Source organism: Styela clava, chromosome 12 (genome assembly GCF_964204865.1).
Source record: "Styela clava chromosome 12, kaStyClav1.hap1.2, whole genome shotgun sequence".
Lineage (NCBI taxonomy): Eukaryota > Metazoa > Chordata > Ascidiacea > Stolidobranchia > Styelidae > Styela > Styela clava.
Window position 1 is genome coordinate 3,105,880 of NC_135261.1, and position 17,845 is coordinate 3,123,724.

A 17,845-nucleotide genomic window follows, 5' to 3' on the forward strand; every position below is an offset into this window, starting at 1 on the left:
TTTCCCAGAAAATGCTAGCGAGAAGGTCTGAGCGGATAACGTCAAGGGCTTTGAAAACTTCCTAATCAAACCATGTGCATAAACTGGCAGTGCATTGTGTGCAGGAACTTTTTCTCTGCGTTTCTCGACTCTCCCAAGTCAACAAAGCCAACCATCATATCTTTTTTTTGAATTGTAGACAATATTTTCATTGGGTTTATCTTCAAATATTGCCTTGAATTGACTAAGTTATGCCAGGTTTTGAACCAAATTACACACAACTTACCAGATTTGTCTCAATTTCGCACATTAATGTTTGTTTATTAATAATAATTGTACATTATAAATTTGGGCACTCTTCAACTAATTTTTTTCGCCTACTTTACATCATTTTGTGTAAATGAACTAAAACTTATGGACAGGTGTATGTATATTCACTTGGCTATCAGTCCCTGAGCTCGTAATGAAAGTGAAACAAGAAAAATCTCCAAAACACTGTTTGCATCTTATCCCAGGAGAACTAAATATTTCACAATTTAGTGATATAAAATAATGTTGAGAGACATTTCCTATTATTGCTCGAGCAGTGTTGTTAAGTCATTTGCAAGATGATACTGTTAGTGGAGGCATAAATAGACAGTACACTCAGATGAATGAGCTGAAGTTTTATGTACTTTTTGAGTGAAAAAAATGAAAAATTTTCAAGGTAATAAGATGATGATATCAACACCAGTGGTGAACATTGTGAATTCTTGAAACAGATGATTAGAAAAATATGTAATACCTTAAAGCAAGCAATCTAAGCTGTGGAGGCCCTTGTTTGAATTTTTTGAATTAGATCTCGAAAAGGACAATTCAAAATGTTGACTTGTTGTAGAACTGGAATTGCTGCTGCCAGTTATTCCCTCACAAATGATCGATGTATATATAATATGCAGAATATTTGATAAAGTTGTTTCTTTTACATCAAAATCATTTAGTCCTTCCGATGTTACACTAGTCCAGCCATGATAAATTGCACTGATCTCCAACTCTGAATCAATGTTTATAGCCAAACTTGATTGATCTGCAGCTAATTAGGGCTTGAGAAAATATTGTCTTTTAAATCCTGGTATTTCCAGTTGGAGGGTGGATAAGTTAATGCACTTTTTTTCAAGTCTTGCAAAATTATATGACATGTTTTTTCAGATACTTTCCTCTTTTTTGGAGAAGATTTATTCAAAGTTGGCTTTCATCTTGGGTATTGCACTAATTTTAAGACGTGACTGCGAGGCTTAGTTGAATATTCCTCTCTTTTATTATAAAATTAAAATCGTGAATCTATTTTTATGAATTTCATTTTCTTCCAAGTGCTCTTTACAAATTTTTACTCGTCACGTAAATACAGGTGTTTGAAATCAGCCTGTAGACCAATCACATTTTTTCAATTTTGTCTGCCCATATAAATTTTTCACCGGAACAAAATCGCTTGGATGGTGCCAAAAACAGGCTGCAAGATCCACTGACACTATCGATTACTTATGTTGATGAGTGATGTGAATAAATAGCCTATTATGCAAATTAGGCCTATGCATTTCTAAAAAAAGGTAGCCTAAAAGAAAAAAACGAGTTGACTTTGAAAAAGGGAATTGATACTTTCTGACTTTTAGTGTTTGGTGAATCTGTGAATACTATATTTGTAACTGAAAAGATGGTAACCCTGTAAGGCAGTACCGGACTCACAGAACATAAGAAATAAAGTAGCCTAGGCCCTAGGTTACGAAAATCGGGTAGAATATTGCAGTATTTAGGTGTTTCATAGAACGCCATTTTACCTGTAACTACGTTGAATCTGTGAATACTATATTTGTAACTAAAAAGATGGTAACCCTGTAACCCAGTACCGGACTCACAGAACATAAGAAATAAAGTAGCCTAGGCCCTAGGTTACGAAAATCGGGTAGAATATTGCAGTATTGGGGTGTTTCATAGAACGCCATGTTACCTGTAACTACGTTGTCTTGTTGAGGGGGAAACTAATAGTTGACTCCAAAGATAAATCTAATCTATTTTTGATTAAACTAAAAAGACAGAACTTAAGATGGACCACCGGCATTTGATATTTTATCCACATTAAACTACTGAACAAACTCAATGAAATACCACAGGCTGCTGAGCTAAGAATATACAGCGAGATATTTTGTGCACATACCACCGTCTTTACCAATTCCCGAGCAAATCAATTGACCGCAATGGAGCGTGAAGCTGCAGAAACTCGTAACGCGAATAACTTTGTTTGTTTTATTAATGTGGACGTGGCTTTCTAGACTAGTTTCATCCCCATGGGAACGACATAACGTCTGGCGAAACATCGATTGGATAAATATAGGGAAATGAGATCGAAAATTAAAGCCAAACATTTTTATAGCTTCATCTAATTCAGGTAATTTGGTCCACTATCGCAAAAATACGATCAACCTTCAAGTCATAGGTTAGAGAGTGCCTAATAACGACTCCTGAGAACTTGAAAGAGTGCCTAAGCTAAACATGGCATCTTTTCTATGCCTTTGTAATGATAGATCTGTATTATATATTGACTGCAAGAATATTATACCACAAATCATAACAGCTATATTGAGTGGATCAGATATCGCCTACTCCAATATGTACCGTGTTTTCCCGAATAAAAGACCTAGACTGAATTTTATTAAATGATTTTAATATCAACCTTCCCCTTGAAACGCGACCCAGCAGTTTTTTTTTAAATAAAAACGTTTTATTTATATGTAAATGAATATCGGTTTTCCTTTTTTGTATATTTGAAATTTCTGGAAATTCCCTACTTTGTAATTTTGTTTTTTAATGAAAATAAATGACACCCCCCCCCAAAGCCCTACTATTATTTTTCGACAATAAAAAATGAATACGACCCTGTCCTATTTTTGTGGACGGGTAGAAGGTTTTGTTTGCTTTCATGATTCTAAAATCAGTTTTATCAACTATTTTATCGTCTGTTATGCTAACTATGTATTCTAAATAAAACTATTCCATTTTTACAAGTTGCAAAGAAAAGCTAGACCATGAGATTTATCACACATTTATTTTAGAATTACAGCTGTTAACACTGGATAATTGGTATAAATTATATTGTAAATTACATGTGATAAACGAAATGTAATAAAATTAATTACTCACACAATATCTGCAAAACAAAACATTCAGAATCCAATAAAATTTAAACTCGTTAATTTTTGTCACAAAAAATTGATAAAAATCAACACATAATACTCCTGAGAAAAATTAGGGAATATGGTTCGATCCACCACTGTTACCCTAAGTAGTCTCGTTGATTCGAATCCAAAAATGGCGGATTGGTTAACTCTATGCCATTGCTGGGATTTCACTGTTGGTCGGTAAAAAATTACTTATCTGGTTGACTATTTCAATATCCAACCTCGTATAATAATCTTCTTTGTCTTTGCCATCACCAGAAATAAATATAAGAATCCCACCCTTTTTAGGGAGCAATTTTTTGATCGTTCAATGAGACTAAAAATTACCACCATATATTATCCACAATTGATACTGATTATAATGAAATTTACATATGATAAAATAAAATGCCGGTAGTTTAAAATTAATCACATTTTACAAAAATTTTTAAGAAAATAAAAAAAAATATTCACAATTCCATAAAACTCGATTCTTTGCTTTTACTAGAAGTTAATAAAAACTGACACATAATTACAAACATTGAGGGAGATAGCATGGTCACTTATAATGCCAACTTGGGGTATCAGTAAAGAAAGAAATATGGTGCTCCCGAAGAATGTGCATCAACCTGAACACAGTATGTGTACCAGGTTCAGGTTGTGCGCCATTTTGGTGCACATACTTCCGGAGTGCCAGAAATATTTATGAATTAATTGTTAAGCAGGAGAAAGACTTGCCAAGGCACCTATGCTACCATAATTACTTTCGCAGTTTTGAATAAGTATGAGCGTATTGTGCAAAATAGCCAATAAAGAGGAATGACATGTGGCCCCGTTTTTACTTTGTGATTAATCGTTTTTGCCAAAATGAAAATACACAATGAACTACTCATAACAGAAAACATCGACATAACTGCATACAAAATTTAGGAATGAACAATGGTAGTGAAAATTGTTAATTACAAAATATTCATCGGAATGCATTGAATCGAATGATACAGAACAAATAATTTGAAATGCACTAAAAATTACTACAGAACTTGTTCCATAATGATATACGAGAAGCTAATAACTGCAGCACATAATTATTCAGAACATATCATGTATACCATAAGTTCTCAAAGTGCTCCGTATGGAGACCCAGGGATCCCTATGAAAACATAGCGACTCCACGAGCTATTCGTTTACTTCTTAAAATACTGACTTGGGTAATTTTGTAACAGTCCTAAGGAGCAATAATGGCATCATTAAAATTTGACAACAGTGGGAATATTGCAACAAGGCAGGTAACTCGAATATGGCATTACCTAGTTCCAATAGAAAATTTTTATTTTTATAAATTTATTGTGAGGCTCCGTAAATAATTGCCAACCTCTTCACAGGCTCCATAACCAGGGGCGTAGGCAGGAATTTTCAAAGGGTGGGGGGTTCTGAAATTTAGGTGTGTACTAAATGTCGCACAACCTGAAAATAGTATCTGTGCCAGGTTAGGGTTTAGGTTGTCCGTCAACTTGGTACGCATACTTTCGGAGCGCCGAAATTTGTAATTGCCAAGTTTGACAGCAACAGGTGGTCTGGCCGGAGGCCGCAAAACGCGAGTTCCTAAGAGAACTGATGTTCTAAAAATTGCTATGTGTGATACAGAATGTTTTTAGAAATCGAAACTGAATATGTCAGGATTCCCAGAAATGAGGGAATCAAATGGAAATTGCGGACTCAATGGATGTTTCCCCGAGCTTCGACTTCCTTGTTTACTTCGGGACATTGGCCAATCAGCAAAATGCATAGAGTGACGTAGTTTCGCATCCGCTCCGACACTTTTCTCGCTCAGACTGATTTTCAGGCGTCGTCGTAAATACTGCCTCGTTTTCGCGTTTTTGAAATCTATTCGTTAATTTTTAGTTCTGTTTCGGATATTTAAATATAAATCAAATATTTCAATGATCACTTTGAGAGGTTCGACCCGCAGTAACCGCTAGATTCATTTCTCAGGAGTACAAACAAGCAAACGTTTATTTGCAATACATACCATGTGTCTTAGCCGTAAGATAATCCCCAAATTTACATTGGACATAGATAAAATATGACCCACCAGCCTGTAAGTTGGTTACAGTCATGCTTTTGTCATTGGTTTCTATCGGTTCTTTAGCTATATTCCGGCGAGAGTCCAACACATGAACGATGAAAGGCCCAGAATAATCAGAATAAATTGTAACATCGATAGAATGGGTTCTGTCCTGTTTGTTCTGAGTGCAAGTCACCTTGTCTGGTTGGTTGGGAGCTGAAATTGAAATGAAATGTATACTGTAATGATTATATCAGTATTTGGGAATTCTTTTTTAGAAAAGACAAAAATATTTTCGTTGGGGAAAGCTGTTGGGAAACGGGAAACCTAAATTTCATTTTTGATTCGCTTGGACACTTCAAATACTATAAGGCCAGACGATGCACATACAATTTTAAGTAGCTATAATAGCATTCATTATAGAGAAATAAAAATAAAACATATTCACAAACCTGTCACAAATTTTAAACTTGCACAATCATCATGAAAGAACATTTTGCCGTCTCCCGGCCAAATTTTTACTTCATACGTTTGGTTAGGCTCGAGCCATTCGAGATCAAATTTCAAGTCTGGAGTCTCCAACGCTTCAATGATGTTTCTCTTGGAATCCTGAACTTGTATCTTTGCTTTCAGCATTCCAGGTGATTTGTTCCATGTGCATTCGGCTTTGCTTGTTGGCGAAACATTGTCAAGATTGACTTTCAAATCTGAAGGTTTTTCCAATCCTGGTAAATATATTTAATTTAATTATATTCAACTTAGAGTTCAGATGCATAAACTTTTTGCTCTATATTGCATTGTGAAAAGCGTTGGAAACATACAATTGTTGATTAGCTTGTGGGATACAATCTGATAAGGATAAATAATTTCCCAATATATCATCAATATACGCATTGTAGTAAAGATGAAGTACTGAACCAAAAAGCAGGGCCCGTCGGAGTGTGGCATGCATCCAATGAAGTCAAAATTATGAGTCTGGATGACAGATTTTCGAAGGCAATAAATAGGTCCAGAATTTTCCACAGTTGCTAAGCATTCTCCACACTCTTAGAAGAAGGCTTGTATATGCAAAAGTCAGGAGTTGGAGTGAAAATCCTTCCTAACCTAATGTCGAACCCAACTCAGAATTGTGAGTCAGGACCGTTGGTAATTTTTTGGCAATAAACAGGCCTGGATTGAAAAATTGCTGTTCCCCAAAAGTTTCAACTGTTTTATCATTGTTCACCCACCCTGGGATAAATAAGATTAAGCCAGTAATTCAAAATGTTTTGAAAGTAATAACAGCTTTTAATTACGAATTGAGATTTCATATCCCAGGATAATCTTTAGGATCATATGGCGAACTACGATTCTTGTGCTGTTTCTAGTCCTAATTGGAATGGAATAGTTAACCAGTCATTCAGTTCAAATGCGAGGACTTGATTGCGGAGAGATCGATATACAATCACTTGTTACGTGAACCAGCATGTGATGGCGCGGAGTCTAGCAATTCCCTCCTATCTAATTTTTCCCCACAGGATTTGATCCTGCAAATCCATACAGCTGCAATGACATGCATGTCTTAGATGTGCCAAACAAGAACCTTCATATTATACCTGCATACAACCATCTTTTTGTGGGGAGGCTCGTATGGTTCTGTTCATTATTGTCGTGACAACAAGCTTGGACAGCAAGTAGATAGAGAGCACCGACTTGAAATTGGAATTGGTGTTCGTCAACCCACAAATCAGGTTGCTTGCTTTCCAGAGTCTTCAGTGTATCCAAATTGTCTGAGAGTATCTTATAAATGTAATTGTCAGCATGGTCTACATTATCACAGGTGATGTGCATCAATTTGCTTGTGAGAATCTCAACATTGATTTTAGGACTTTCTGGCACTGCAAAATAAATTTAATTTTGGTTTAATAGAGAAAAATGTGGTCACCTACTAATAGAACAGAATTTTATATTCATTCCAGAAGAAGAGTAAGTTTACGACATGGCTATACGACATGGGTTAGTAACCAAATGAGAGGTTGTGATATGCCATATGATCAAACTGTCTTTTCGGTTTTCCAGTTCCCATGGATAACTATGAAAATCCGGATCTATCGCATGTTCTTGGGCTGTAATGGTAACTGAATGAGAGGCTGTGTCTTTTCATATGCTTAGGTGTCTCATTGCCTTTCCTGTTCCTACAATTGATGTGTTTATGTATTGAATGATTGTAGGTGAATGGGTAAGTACAAGCTAGGATCTATTATTCGATATTGTAGAGTTAGACAATGACAAACTGGCTAGCTCTGGTAGCTAGGATAGGATTTACATATTTATCCCGGGGGGTGGGGGGGGGATAGGGGAAGCCGATAAGACGGATAATAAATCATATGGCAAACCTATGGCCTCCTGTGTGGTTACCAGTCCATATCGGATATGAGTTTAGTTTCCCCGCTACTTGTTTTCGGAAGCGTGGACTTGATGATGGAGGAAGCCGTAACCGACCAGTGGTTACGTGAACCACCCTACAGCAGCGAGAAGCCCAGGAATCATCTCGCACATAGCTGTCCTCGAATAGGATTCGAACCACATCGCGCCACATCACCGAGCCTTCTAAAACACTAGCTTATTATCTATCACCAGCTTGTTTATAACCTTGTTTAAGGTGAAGATATGAGAATATCTCATAAAGGCAACCAGTCGTGACATCAATTACCTCATTTCTAGCTAACGGTACTTACCAATAATTGTGTAAGGATCAGAATCAGCGCCTCCAGCAGAGACCTTGAATTCATAAGTTCCCGGCTTCAGATCAACAAACTTGTGTTCGGAACTTTTACAAGTAATGGGATGAAGAGGGATATAATCCTTTGACCAGCTTATTTTGTAGTTGATACTCGGATTTCCACAATTTTCCCATTTCAAGGTCATGCCAGATGTGTCTTCAATTGGGAAGCAAGTAACTCCAGATACTTTAGCTGGAACTGTCAATGATATAAAAAACTTGAAGCTAGGTGCAAAATAAAATGGAGTATACGCAGATCAAGAGAAAAATTGTGATACTTTAAAAACAATGCAGTATCCTTACATTCAGTGGATTGAAGTAAAAGTATGAAAAGTGTCTTAAGGAATTAGTTCTAATGGTCAGCACATTTGCCTAATCCAGGGGCCAATATATATTAGCATGCAATATCGATGCATATTTGCATTTTTTTTTTGTTAATCTGTAAATTAGAAATGGTCAGCTTCCTGAGAATCAGCACTGCTTTATTTGGCTAAAACAAAACCCAACTTACATGTTGTTACTGGTTTCCCAAATGTAATCGATGTCGTTTTGTTTTTGTCAAAGATAGATTGAGCACCAATCACATATTTTGTTGCGGGTTGACAATCTTTGATTACGTAATGCCGGCTCCTAAAACTTATATATTTATCGCCATTAATGATCAAAGTAAATGGGCCATCATGACTGGTAACAACTTCAACGTCCAAGCTTGTCTCTGGATTCTCTTTATTTCGTTTGACAATGACATCATTTGGAGCTGAAAAAAATCAATAATTATCTGGCGTATGGCTATGCATATCAAAATTTGGCAGTGGCAGTTAAGCAGTGGCTTTTAAAGACATATCACCAAAATAATCGTGCCCCTCCAAAGTATAGTAGCGCCTTATTCAACAGTGGCTATTAGTAAAAAGTATAAAAATGTAAATATGTCATATGAAATAGGATGTTCATTCAGTCATTTTCAGGTTAGTATCAGAGTACCGGGGTGTTAGTTAACTGCGTCGAATACACTGGTTATGTGGTTGATGCAACTTAGTGAGTGTTAAGAAACACACATCAAACAAAAGATTGTTATCCTGCACAAGTTCTTGCATTCTAATTATGTGGAGGATAAATATGTGGAACAAAATTGCCTGGACTCATCTCATCTTTATAAGGGGTAATGTAACTACTAGTTAGTTATAACTTCATTCAACATCAGGTCATGCATGTGAAATGAAAAAATCCTCATTCTCTTACTTCTTTGCTGGTGCACAAATTCTAGGTAACGGTGATATTGGCAATTTTGCGATGTTTCCAATACCCTAATTAAACCTTCAGTCCATTTTTTTTCTCGCTCACTTTAAATTTAAACCAATTTAACAAATATACAATAAACAAAGCGACATGAAGATCCTGGTTGAGCTCATTAAATCTAGCAAAAGCTTTATTAAATATTAAATCATGCATCTATTTTTTTAACCAAACTATTTACCTGTTGCAAAAGATATGGATGCATATTGGTTGCTGAGATGGCTGCCGTTTCTTGCCCAAACTTTGAATTCATAAGAAGTTCCATCATAAAGTTCGAAAGGACTCCATGAACTCTGGTTTGTAATTTTTTCAACTTTGAACTTCTCATAATCTGTGAGTTGAACTTTTGCTGATGACATTCCAATTGATTTTTTCCAACAGAATTGGATTCCATTGTCTGTAAACTTAAACGTCAGGTCTTTGGGTGGTAGAAGAGCTGAAATGAAAACATGTAAGTTCTTCAAAGAGGAATTTGTTGTTTTTGGGGGGAAATATAACTTTGCATTCGGCCAGTTTTGTTGTTATTGTATAGGTATTTAATGTCATTGTAATACATATTTATATTATTTACTATTCAAAATGAAGATTTCAGTTTGATTAATCAAGGCGCATAATAATATATCTGTTCTATGAAAGTTGGCACGGTAGTTTAGTGATTAAAACAAAAGTTTGAAAAGTACAAATTCCTGAATAATTGGCATCAAAAATAGTGGAAAACTTTATGTGAGTCTCAGATACAATTTTCATCCCTATCTATCCGAAGTACGGAAGCAAATAATTTGAATGTAAACAACGAAGCAAATGCTGACTCATGAACGTTAACAATAACTCACGAGATAGTTCAGTGTTAGACCAAGCCGTCTCTCCTTCACCGGTTGTATTGTATGGAATCACTTTACATGCATATAAGATTCCATGTCCAGCTTCTGTATTGAAAGAATGGCGACGTCCAGAGGTTTCCTGTTAAAGAACAATATATTAAATAGCTTTCCGCACTAGGAAATTCAAACTATCTAAGATATTAGAAGGGTTTTCACACCAGGAAATTCAAACAATCAGTTTCAACAAAACTAAAAACTATAAAAAGCACATACTATATTTACTTCATTTATTACAGAAATATCAAATCAAAATCCTTTCTGTGTTAAATCAAGGCTTGGTGCATCAGGCTAATAATGGTAACCAAACTAAAACCACTGGGAAAATACAAAATACAATGGGTTTGCATCTTGTAGACTCCACGGCTCTTACCAACACAGATGCATTTTAAAATGGCTAACAACATGGCATAACCACTCAAACCGGGACTTCCCAACCTTTTTCACTGTGGACTCCTAAATTTTTATTCAAAGTTGTATGGACCAAGTGTTCTTGCATAGATTGGGATGGTTTGTCACCATGCTGCCCGTAGGTTTTCTTGTAGCAAGTTGGCAACCGTAAACACTAAAAGAGCCAGTTGGCATCCTTTCCATCAACTTCAAACCTACTAGAGGCCGCAACATATACTCTATTGTCAGTGGCTATTAAAACTTTCCGAAACTACTTGGAGTGCAATAATCTAGTGCTTACCAAGAAGCCAAATAGAATACGAATGATGCAATATTAAGATTAGTGATAAACTAATAAAATAACATTTGTTTCGACCGACTTGCATCACTTAAAAATGCGTCCCATTTTAGCTCCACAACCTATAACTGTTGTAACCACTTTGATTCACATGAGCCAGTGCTCCGAGAACAAAAAGCTGCAGGTTGCCGATAGCTGATATAATTACACCATAGGTGGTTACCTTTACTTCTAGTTCTTCCCATTCACCGTTTAGTTTGTATTCATGCAAGATTACTTTATAGTTATTGGCATTCAAAGATGCATCCCATGAGCAAGTAATCTGGTCTTCTACAATTTCCAATTCAATTTTGGAAACTTTGGCTGGAACTGTTAAACGAAGAGATACAAAAGAAGTTAAAGGTTCCATAGCACTGACTCTCAACCAGTGGGTCAAGGCACAATGCTGGGCCTCAGAAATCTTTTCAGGTGGACAAACATATATGATTTTAGTAGCAATGAATGATGTTTATTGCTACTGAGTGGTAATTCTCATATTAAATATTAAAATACATTATGCTGTAAATCTGATATCTCACCTGTAGTGTATTCAAATGGCTTTGACCATTCACTAAAACCCCCACGATTTTGTGTTCTCATTTGCACTCCATATTTGCAACCAGATCTACCACCTCGATATGTAAGAAAGCATTTTCCATCTTCATTGCTTTCTCTTTCATGTCTTAGTATTTGTGGTTCATCATTGAAGTCCAAGCATGAAATTTTTACTTCTTCTCCACAGCAATTCGGTTGGGACTTCCAGGAGAGATGGAAAACTGAACTTGGGTTTTCTTCATCCAGTATGAAGTTGTTTTTCATTATCAGAGGAGCTTTAGGTGCTGAAAAATATTTCCCACAATAAATTTTTATTGCTAAATGGTTTATAAAGTGTTAAAGATTGTCAATAATTAGCGTATTTTACACGACAGAAAAGTCATTATACAATGAAAAAAATCGGCTCTTTTAACAAGTGCGTAGTCACGGCGACTGTTACGGAAGGGATTGTGATTTTCCGATTTTGACCCCCCCCCTCCCTTTTTTTTTAATTCTGGCTGGTCGCGTCTGGTCGCACGATCCATTTAAAAAAAGTATTAGGTGTGCTTTATGTTCCATAAATAACAATATGGCAATGACTTTGACTTCGATAGTTGTGGAAGCAGTACCTGGTGGACATGTACTCGCAATGCTGGGAAGTCAAAAAATGTGCTCACAATATTCACCCTGTAAACAGAGTTCGTTTTACCTGTTAGAATTTCCTGAGTTTGCTTTTCTTTACCTTTATCCCTCCCATACTTTGGTGTCACTATTGCATAGTAACTACAATTATTCTTCAAATCTGTAAATAGACCATCATCTGTGTGGACCCGCGGTTGGTCCTCTGCACTGGAGTCCCTTAGCGCAATGATGTGACATGTAGCGTTCAATGCTTCATTGTACTTAACGACCACAGAATCCAAATTGTCTTTGTCCAGTTCTAACCACGCTTTACTAACTTGTCCAACATCTGAAATGAATATTTTCATATTTATGCTGGTGGAGAGGAAAGCTGATTTATTCATATCGTGTACCATGGACTATTAACTGCCTCTAATTCCTCGTTACCAGTACATATCTGGTATGAAAATTTTTAACCAGTTATTTCTCTATTGCGAGGAGCCAAGCAATCCTGTCTCACATTATTATTCTCACAAAATATGCACCTGCGAATTCAACAAGAGGAAAACATACATATCTGGCCAACATATCTAGCCTAATGCAGAACCACACAATACAAACCTGTTGTAATAGTTTCCGGAGTTGTATAAGGTCCATAGCCATCTTGATCAGCTTTAATAGCAACTCTGTACACAGTGTTTGGCAAAAGATCCCGGATAACATACTCTTTGCAATCTTTTCCCAGACACATAACAAAGGAATTATTTCCTTGTCGATACCGGAGTTTATACTCTTCTACTCCTGTTGGAGGATCCCAAGTGCAATAAAGTGTAGTAGCAGAATCTTCCGTTCCTCGCTGGACATTGAATTTTTCAACTTTAACAGAACCTGAAAAGATTTTAAATTTTATTGATATTTGACATATTATGCTATAGTTGTTTAATATAGTGTAGGATTTACATATTCATCCCGCGGGAGAGGAAAGTGGATAAAACAGCCCAATCATATGGCAAACCATGGCCTTTCGTCCGGTTACCAACTCTGTCGAGTATAAGATTAGTTGGACAGTTATTTTCATTTTTCTAAGATGCATGGCCTTGATGGTGGAGAAAGCCGTTAAGGATAAGGATAAGATTTACATATTTATCCCGGGGAGATATTACGGCCCAACCATATGGCGAACCACGACCTCTCGTCCGGGTACCATTCCATGTCGGGTATGGGATTAGTTAGTTACTTCTTTTCGGAAGTATGGACTTGATGGTGGAGGCAGCCGTAACCGACCAGCGGTTACATAAACCACCCAACGTCGTCGAGGAGTCCAGCAAGCCTCTCGCACAAAACTATCCCAACATGGGATTCGAACCTGCAAACCCACGAAGAGTAATCAGAGGTGCGGTGGCGAGCGTATTCCTAACGCTTAGCACGATGAGCCACACAGCCGCGCCGTAAGGTAGTTACGTGAACTACTTTACGGTGACAAGCAGTCCAACAATCCTCTCACACATGGTATGGTTATCTTACTTGATTTTGTCTTTAGTGAATTGGATACTATCCATAGACTTGGCATCCCATTTGAGGTTATTGCTGCAACTTGAAATGTGTAGGATGTTCCCTGTTTCAAACCATCAATTTTGCTTTTTGTGTCGGTAGTGTTAATATTTCTAGAATACAAAAATATAGATGTTGGAGCAATATTCCATAAAGTAATACTTGATACAAAAATGAAGTTATAGTTTAAGCAAGCAAGTGAATTACTTTATAATCAAATGTTACCTTCTTATTTATATACATCAGAGCAAATTTGGATTAAAGAATAGCTGGCTGGTAAAGAGTTCAAAATGCATGATCATTAAGTTAAATGTTAACCATCATGCTTAACACGAATATCATATAAATAAATTTGGACGCTCCAGAAGTGTATGTACCAAAATGAACTTAAAACTTACATGAAAACTTTATTCTCCGTTAACACTTCAACAATGTAGTTTACTTTTGAATTCCATGAACTGCCATCTGGTTTCTTCCATGTCAATTCAACATCATTTGTATTTCCAATAAATTTGGCTCTGACTTCTTGAGGACCATTTTTATCACCTAGTATCATTAGAAGATTCGATTCGAAAAAGATTTAATCTTTCATTTTTTATTTTGCATATTTACATTTCTTTATTTACGATATGTATGTTCCATCCACTTGTTTGCAATGTGTTTTTCGAATAAAACATACTTTCGCCTCACTGTCTATAATTTGTAGCTTATTGTTAGCTAGTTATTTTAGAGCTGGGGCGTGAGACTTGACAAACCACTGTTCTAGACAATTATTCATAGTTATATTGTATCAAAGTAACACAAAGTATTCAAAATTATATCTCAGAGTATTCAGAAAAACCAGGCCATAATATAGATTTATGTCTTCTTACTTATTTCTTTTATAATTTCATGCAGATAAAAATTTAGGCAAGGATAGAAATACAATATTGGGAATAAAAATAAATCTTAATTACCAACAAATAATTTCTCCTTGTTGGATGGGTTGTCTTGATCTTCATAATATGAAGTGACTTTGAATTTGTACTCTCTACCAAGATAGATATTCCTCTGCATATCAACATCAAACTTGCATTCTTGCACAAGACCTTTAACTTCTTTACGGTCTAGCAAAACATCTTTGTCTTTGTCATAGATTTCAACATAGTGTTTGTCACAATTTCCTGTTGATGTTGACCATTTCAAAGTGAAAGAATCTGCCTGACATGTAATTTTGAAATCCTTCGGCTTTGCTGGTCCTGGTAAATAAAAACATAAAAAAGTGAATAGTAAGAGCGGTCTTCTAGTCATCGCATGAAAACTGTTTGTCTGACTAAGTTGGAACTTAACAAATGAAAACAACAACTGTTGCTTTAACACTATTTAATTTCAGCAATGACCAATTCCAAAGCTCATCTCCAACACTGATCTATGATTATGATAAAGTAAACCAATTTTTATTTTTGCAAATTTTTAAAATATTAGTGCCTAACACTCACGTGTATAGAAGTCTATGTCTCCAGAAGGGTGCTGGAAATCGCCCAATTCATCAGAATAGGTACAATAGATAGTAGTATGGTATCTTTTACCACACTCCAGCTTCCTATCATCAATTTTCCATTCCTTGGAAAATTTAGTCAGGTGTGGAGAATGACAAACTTCACCCGATCTATCACTGATTATCACTTGAATCTTCTTGACATATTTTCTGGCTTTGGGGAGATCCCAGGTGATGTTCGCACCTGATATGAATTCGCTTGCTGGGGGCTGCGATTGAACAACTTTTAAACTTTGACCTGTTAAACAATAGTCTGTGTCAAGTATTTAAAGTTAAGTCATAAACTTGCTGTAATGTAGTAAAATATGACACAAACTGTTGTAGTTCCATATTTGAATATTCACCCTCCCGTTTTTGTATACATACATGCCAAAATTCGTGGGACAGAAATAATACAAAGAGACAATTACCAAAAGTTATCAATATTTTGATTTTATAGATAATATAGCATTTCCATAAACACCCTGTGTAAAAAAACAGTTAAAATATGTCTCAATGACTCATAGCCCTTTACTTAGGTACCATTTTCGGAAAATACCAAGTACTTGTAAATCAGAATAGTAAAACAATTGTGTCCCCAAAAATCCTCTTGGGTTCTTATTTTAACAAAAACTATTGGAAACAAAAGAGTTATTGATTTTTTTTTTCTTAAAATTTTATTGTTATTTTGTATTTAATATTAAACCATTCTAAAATAACTATTGTATATGGGTGCAGTATTTGAGCAAAAACAGTATTTATTGTTTTTTTTTATGACGTTACAAATAGTTATTCAATCTCTGATTGCCAATAATTATACTGGGGGAATAATAATGCTTTTTGGAGCTCGCAATTGTATCAATATTTATGGAAATTTTATGTTGTGGCCATAAAAGCACTGCCTACCATTTAGTATATGAGCGTATATTCTCGGTTTGGGATATTTCACATAATTTTTTTTTGATATTTGAGTCATTGGAAAAAGAGGCTTGACCACTGACAATAGACTACCTCTCAACAACCAGGATCCATCTATCCCTTTATTTCATGTAGAAATCAAACCTTCGTCTTGATTGATGAAAATCAATGATGGACTAAAAGTATATTTTCAAAGGTCCACACATTATACAACTGTCAAGCTTAAGAGACTGAACTATTGAAATATGGAATCGATTAAAATTATATCAACAATTTCGAGGTCGTTGTTTTAGCGCTTCCTAGCTGACAAATTTCTTGATAAATAAACAAATAAAAGTAAAAAATAAAGCAACTGTACTTACATTTAAAATCATCTTCATTGTATGTATTATTAATTGTTTTGTCCCCTGTAAAAATGAAATTCTAATCTCAATATTTAGGAAAATAAATGTGTTTTTGCTGTTTAGCTGTTTTGACGCAGCTTAAAAACCTCATTTTCCATCCAAGCAAGCATTTAAAGATGTGAAAAATTGATAAATTAGAGCAGGGTTATCGAAAAACTGAGTTACGTGGACCCCTATGGTTCGTGATGACTGCACAAGGGGTCCGCACGATATGAAAAGATAGATCTTTGATGATTGAATTCAATCAAAAAGACATTGTACCTCTTTGGTTGAGTGTTGCTGACAAATATCTATTGTTGTTAGAAAAGGCGATTAAATTTTATTGCCTTTTGCAATAATCTACATGTGTGAGGCAGCATTTTTAGCTATTGCCCATATGATGACATAATACAGGTCAAGATTTTGGGGTTCGTCAAAAATAAGCTTTTACGAACAGGGGTCCGCTGCCCAAAAATTTGGAAAACCCTAAATTAGTATTTTGCTATGAGTGTTATTTGATTAATTGTTTGAACTGGAGAATAGACTGAGATATGGGTAGAATTCGAACATATCTGCTAGGTTCTCCTATTTTATGCCCCTTTGGGATTTGTGACACTGATATCGGAATATCCTGTCATTATCTGATTTTATAATTATTATATAAACCCCAAAATATTCATATCCACTAACTTATTTCTTTCGATTTGTACCATTCTACTTAAAACCTGTATTTTTAAAGCAACTTGCAACTCACCTGTGTCCATGTTGAATGTGCTTCCATAAACGCTTACTTTTGTGTTATCACCAGATACAGCAGACACTATTCGTAATCCAACATTTTTTGCTTTATCATACAATTTTGAAGCGAAATTTTTGTCTGATTTTGAATGTAGATATGTAACAACAATAATATATACTTCACTACAGCATCAGAATCAGCAATGATTCAAAAGATCTATCCCAGTGGTTCTCAACCTTTTACTGACCGCGTACCACCGACAAAACCGCTTTTGTCGCGGGAAACAATGGCACAAAAACGCTCTATGGTAGTATTTTATGTGCCACTACTTTTAGAGCTTCATGCAAAGTTTCAACGTATTAATTATATGCAGTAACAACGTATTAATTGCATGCAAAATCACGAGAAAATTTGCGTCGTCTACCGTAAGAGCTGAACGGCTCTAATCATCGCCACCACTGAATTATCGCAAAACTCGGACAAATAAATTTTGGCGCTAGCGCTATCCGGAACTGCCTAACCTAGTCTTCAAATTATTTGGCCTCAAAAGTCAAAATTATGCCGATCAACCAACACATACATTAGGTAATAATAGTAACATCATTATGATGTATCTATCAGGGTATCTCGACACTAGGGTCGCCAACTTTGTGTTAAACCATTCCGAGACACTTTAATGTCTAGAATTA

At 35.7% G+C, this 17,845-nt stretch overlaps 1 protein-coding gene across 2 annotated transcripts in view; it reads right to left on the reverse strand.

Moving 5' to 3' along the window:
- Nucleotides 1–3,066: 3,066 nt before the first annotated feature.
- Nucleotides 3,067–17,845, reverse strand: part of LOC120329799 (receptor-type tyrosine-protein phosphatase beta-like) — a 28,063-nt gene continuing 13,284 nt past the window's right edge. For both annotated transcript variants that reach the window (XM_078118850.1, XM_078118849.1), the window contains exons 12-28: nucleotides 17,172–17,294; nucleotides 16,397–16,441; nucleotides 15,079–15,375; nucleotides 14,557–14,838; nucleotides 13,999–14,146; nucleotides 13,574–13,713; nucleotides 12,671–12,937; nucleotides 12,138–12,398; nucleotides 11,434–11,733; nucleotides 11,079–11,224; nucleotides 10,123–10,249; nucleotides 9,471–9,725; nucleotides 8,508–8,753; nucleotides 7,953–8,195; nucleotides 6,831–7,112; nucleotides 5,688–5,960; nucleotides 3,067–5,451 (exon numbers count right to left, since the gene is read on the reverse strand). In XM_078118850.1, coding sequence (XP_077974976.1) covers nucleotides 5,183–5,451; nucleotides 5,688–5,960; nucleotides 6,831–7,112; nucleotides 7,953–8,195; nucleotides 8,508–8,753; nucleotides 9,471–9,725; nucleotides 10,123–10,249; nucleotides 11,079–11,224; nucleotides 11,434–11,733; nucleotides 12,138–12,398; nucleotides 12,671–12,937; nucleotides 13,574–13,713; nucleotides 13,999–14,146; nucleotides 14,557–14,838; nucleotides 15,079–15,375; nucleotides 16,397–16,441; nucleotides 17,172–17,294 — 3,704 coding nt within the window. In that variant the 3' untranslated portion in view covers nucleotides 3,067–5,182. The remainder of the gene's footprint in view (nucleotides 5,452–5,687; nucleotides 5,961–6,830; nucleotides 7,113–7,952; nucleotides 8,196–8,507; nucleotides 8,754–9,470; nucleotides 9,726–10,122; nucleotides 10,250–11,078; nucleotides 11,225–11,433; nucleotides 11,734–12,137; nucleotides 12,399–12,670; nucleotides 12,938–13,573; nucleotides 13,714–13,998; nucleotides 14,147–14,556; nucleotides 14,839–15,078; nucleotides 15,376–16,396; nucleotides 16,442–17,171; nucleotides 17,295–17,845) is intronic.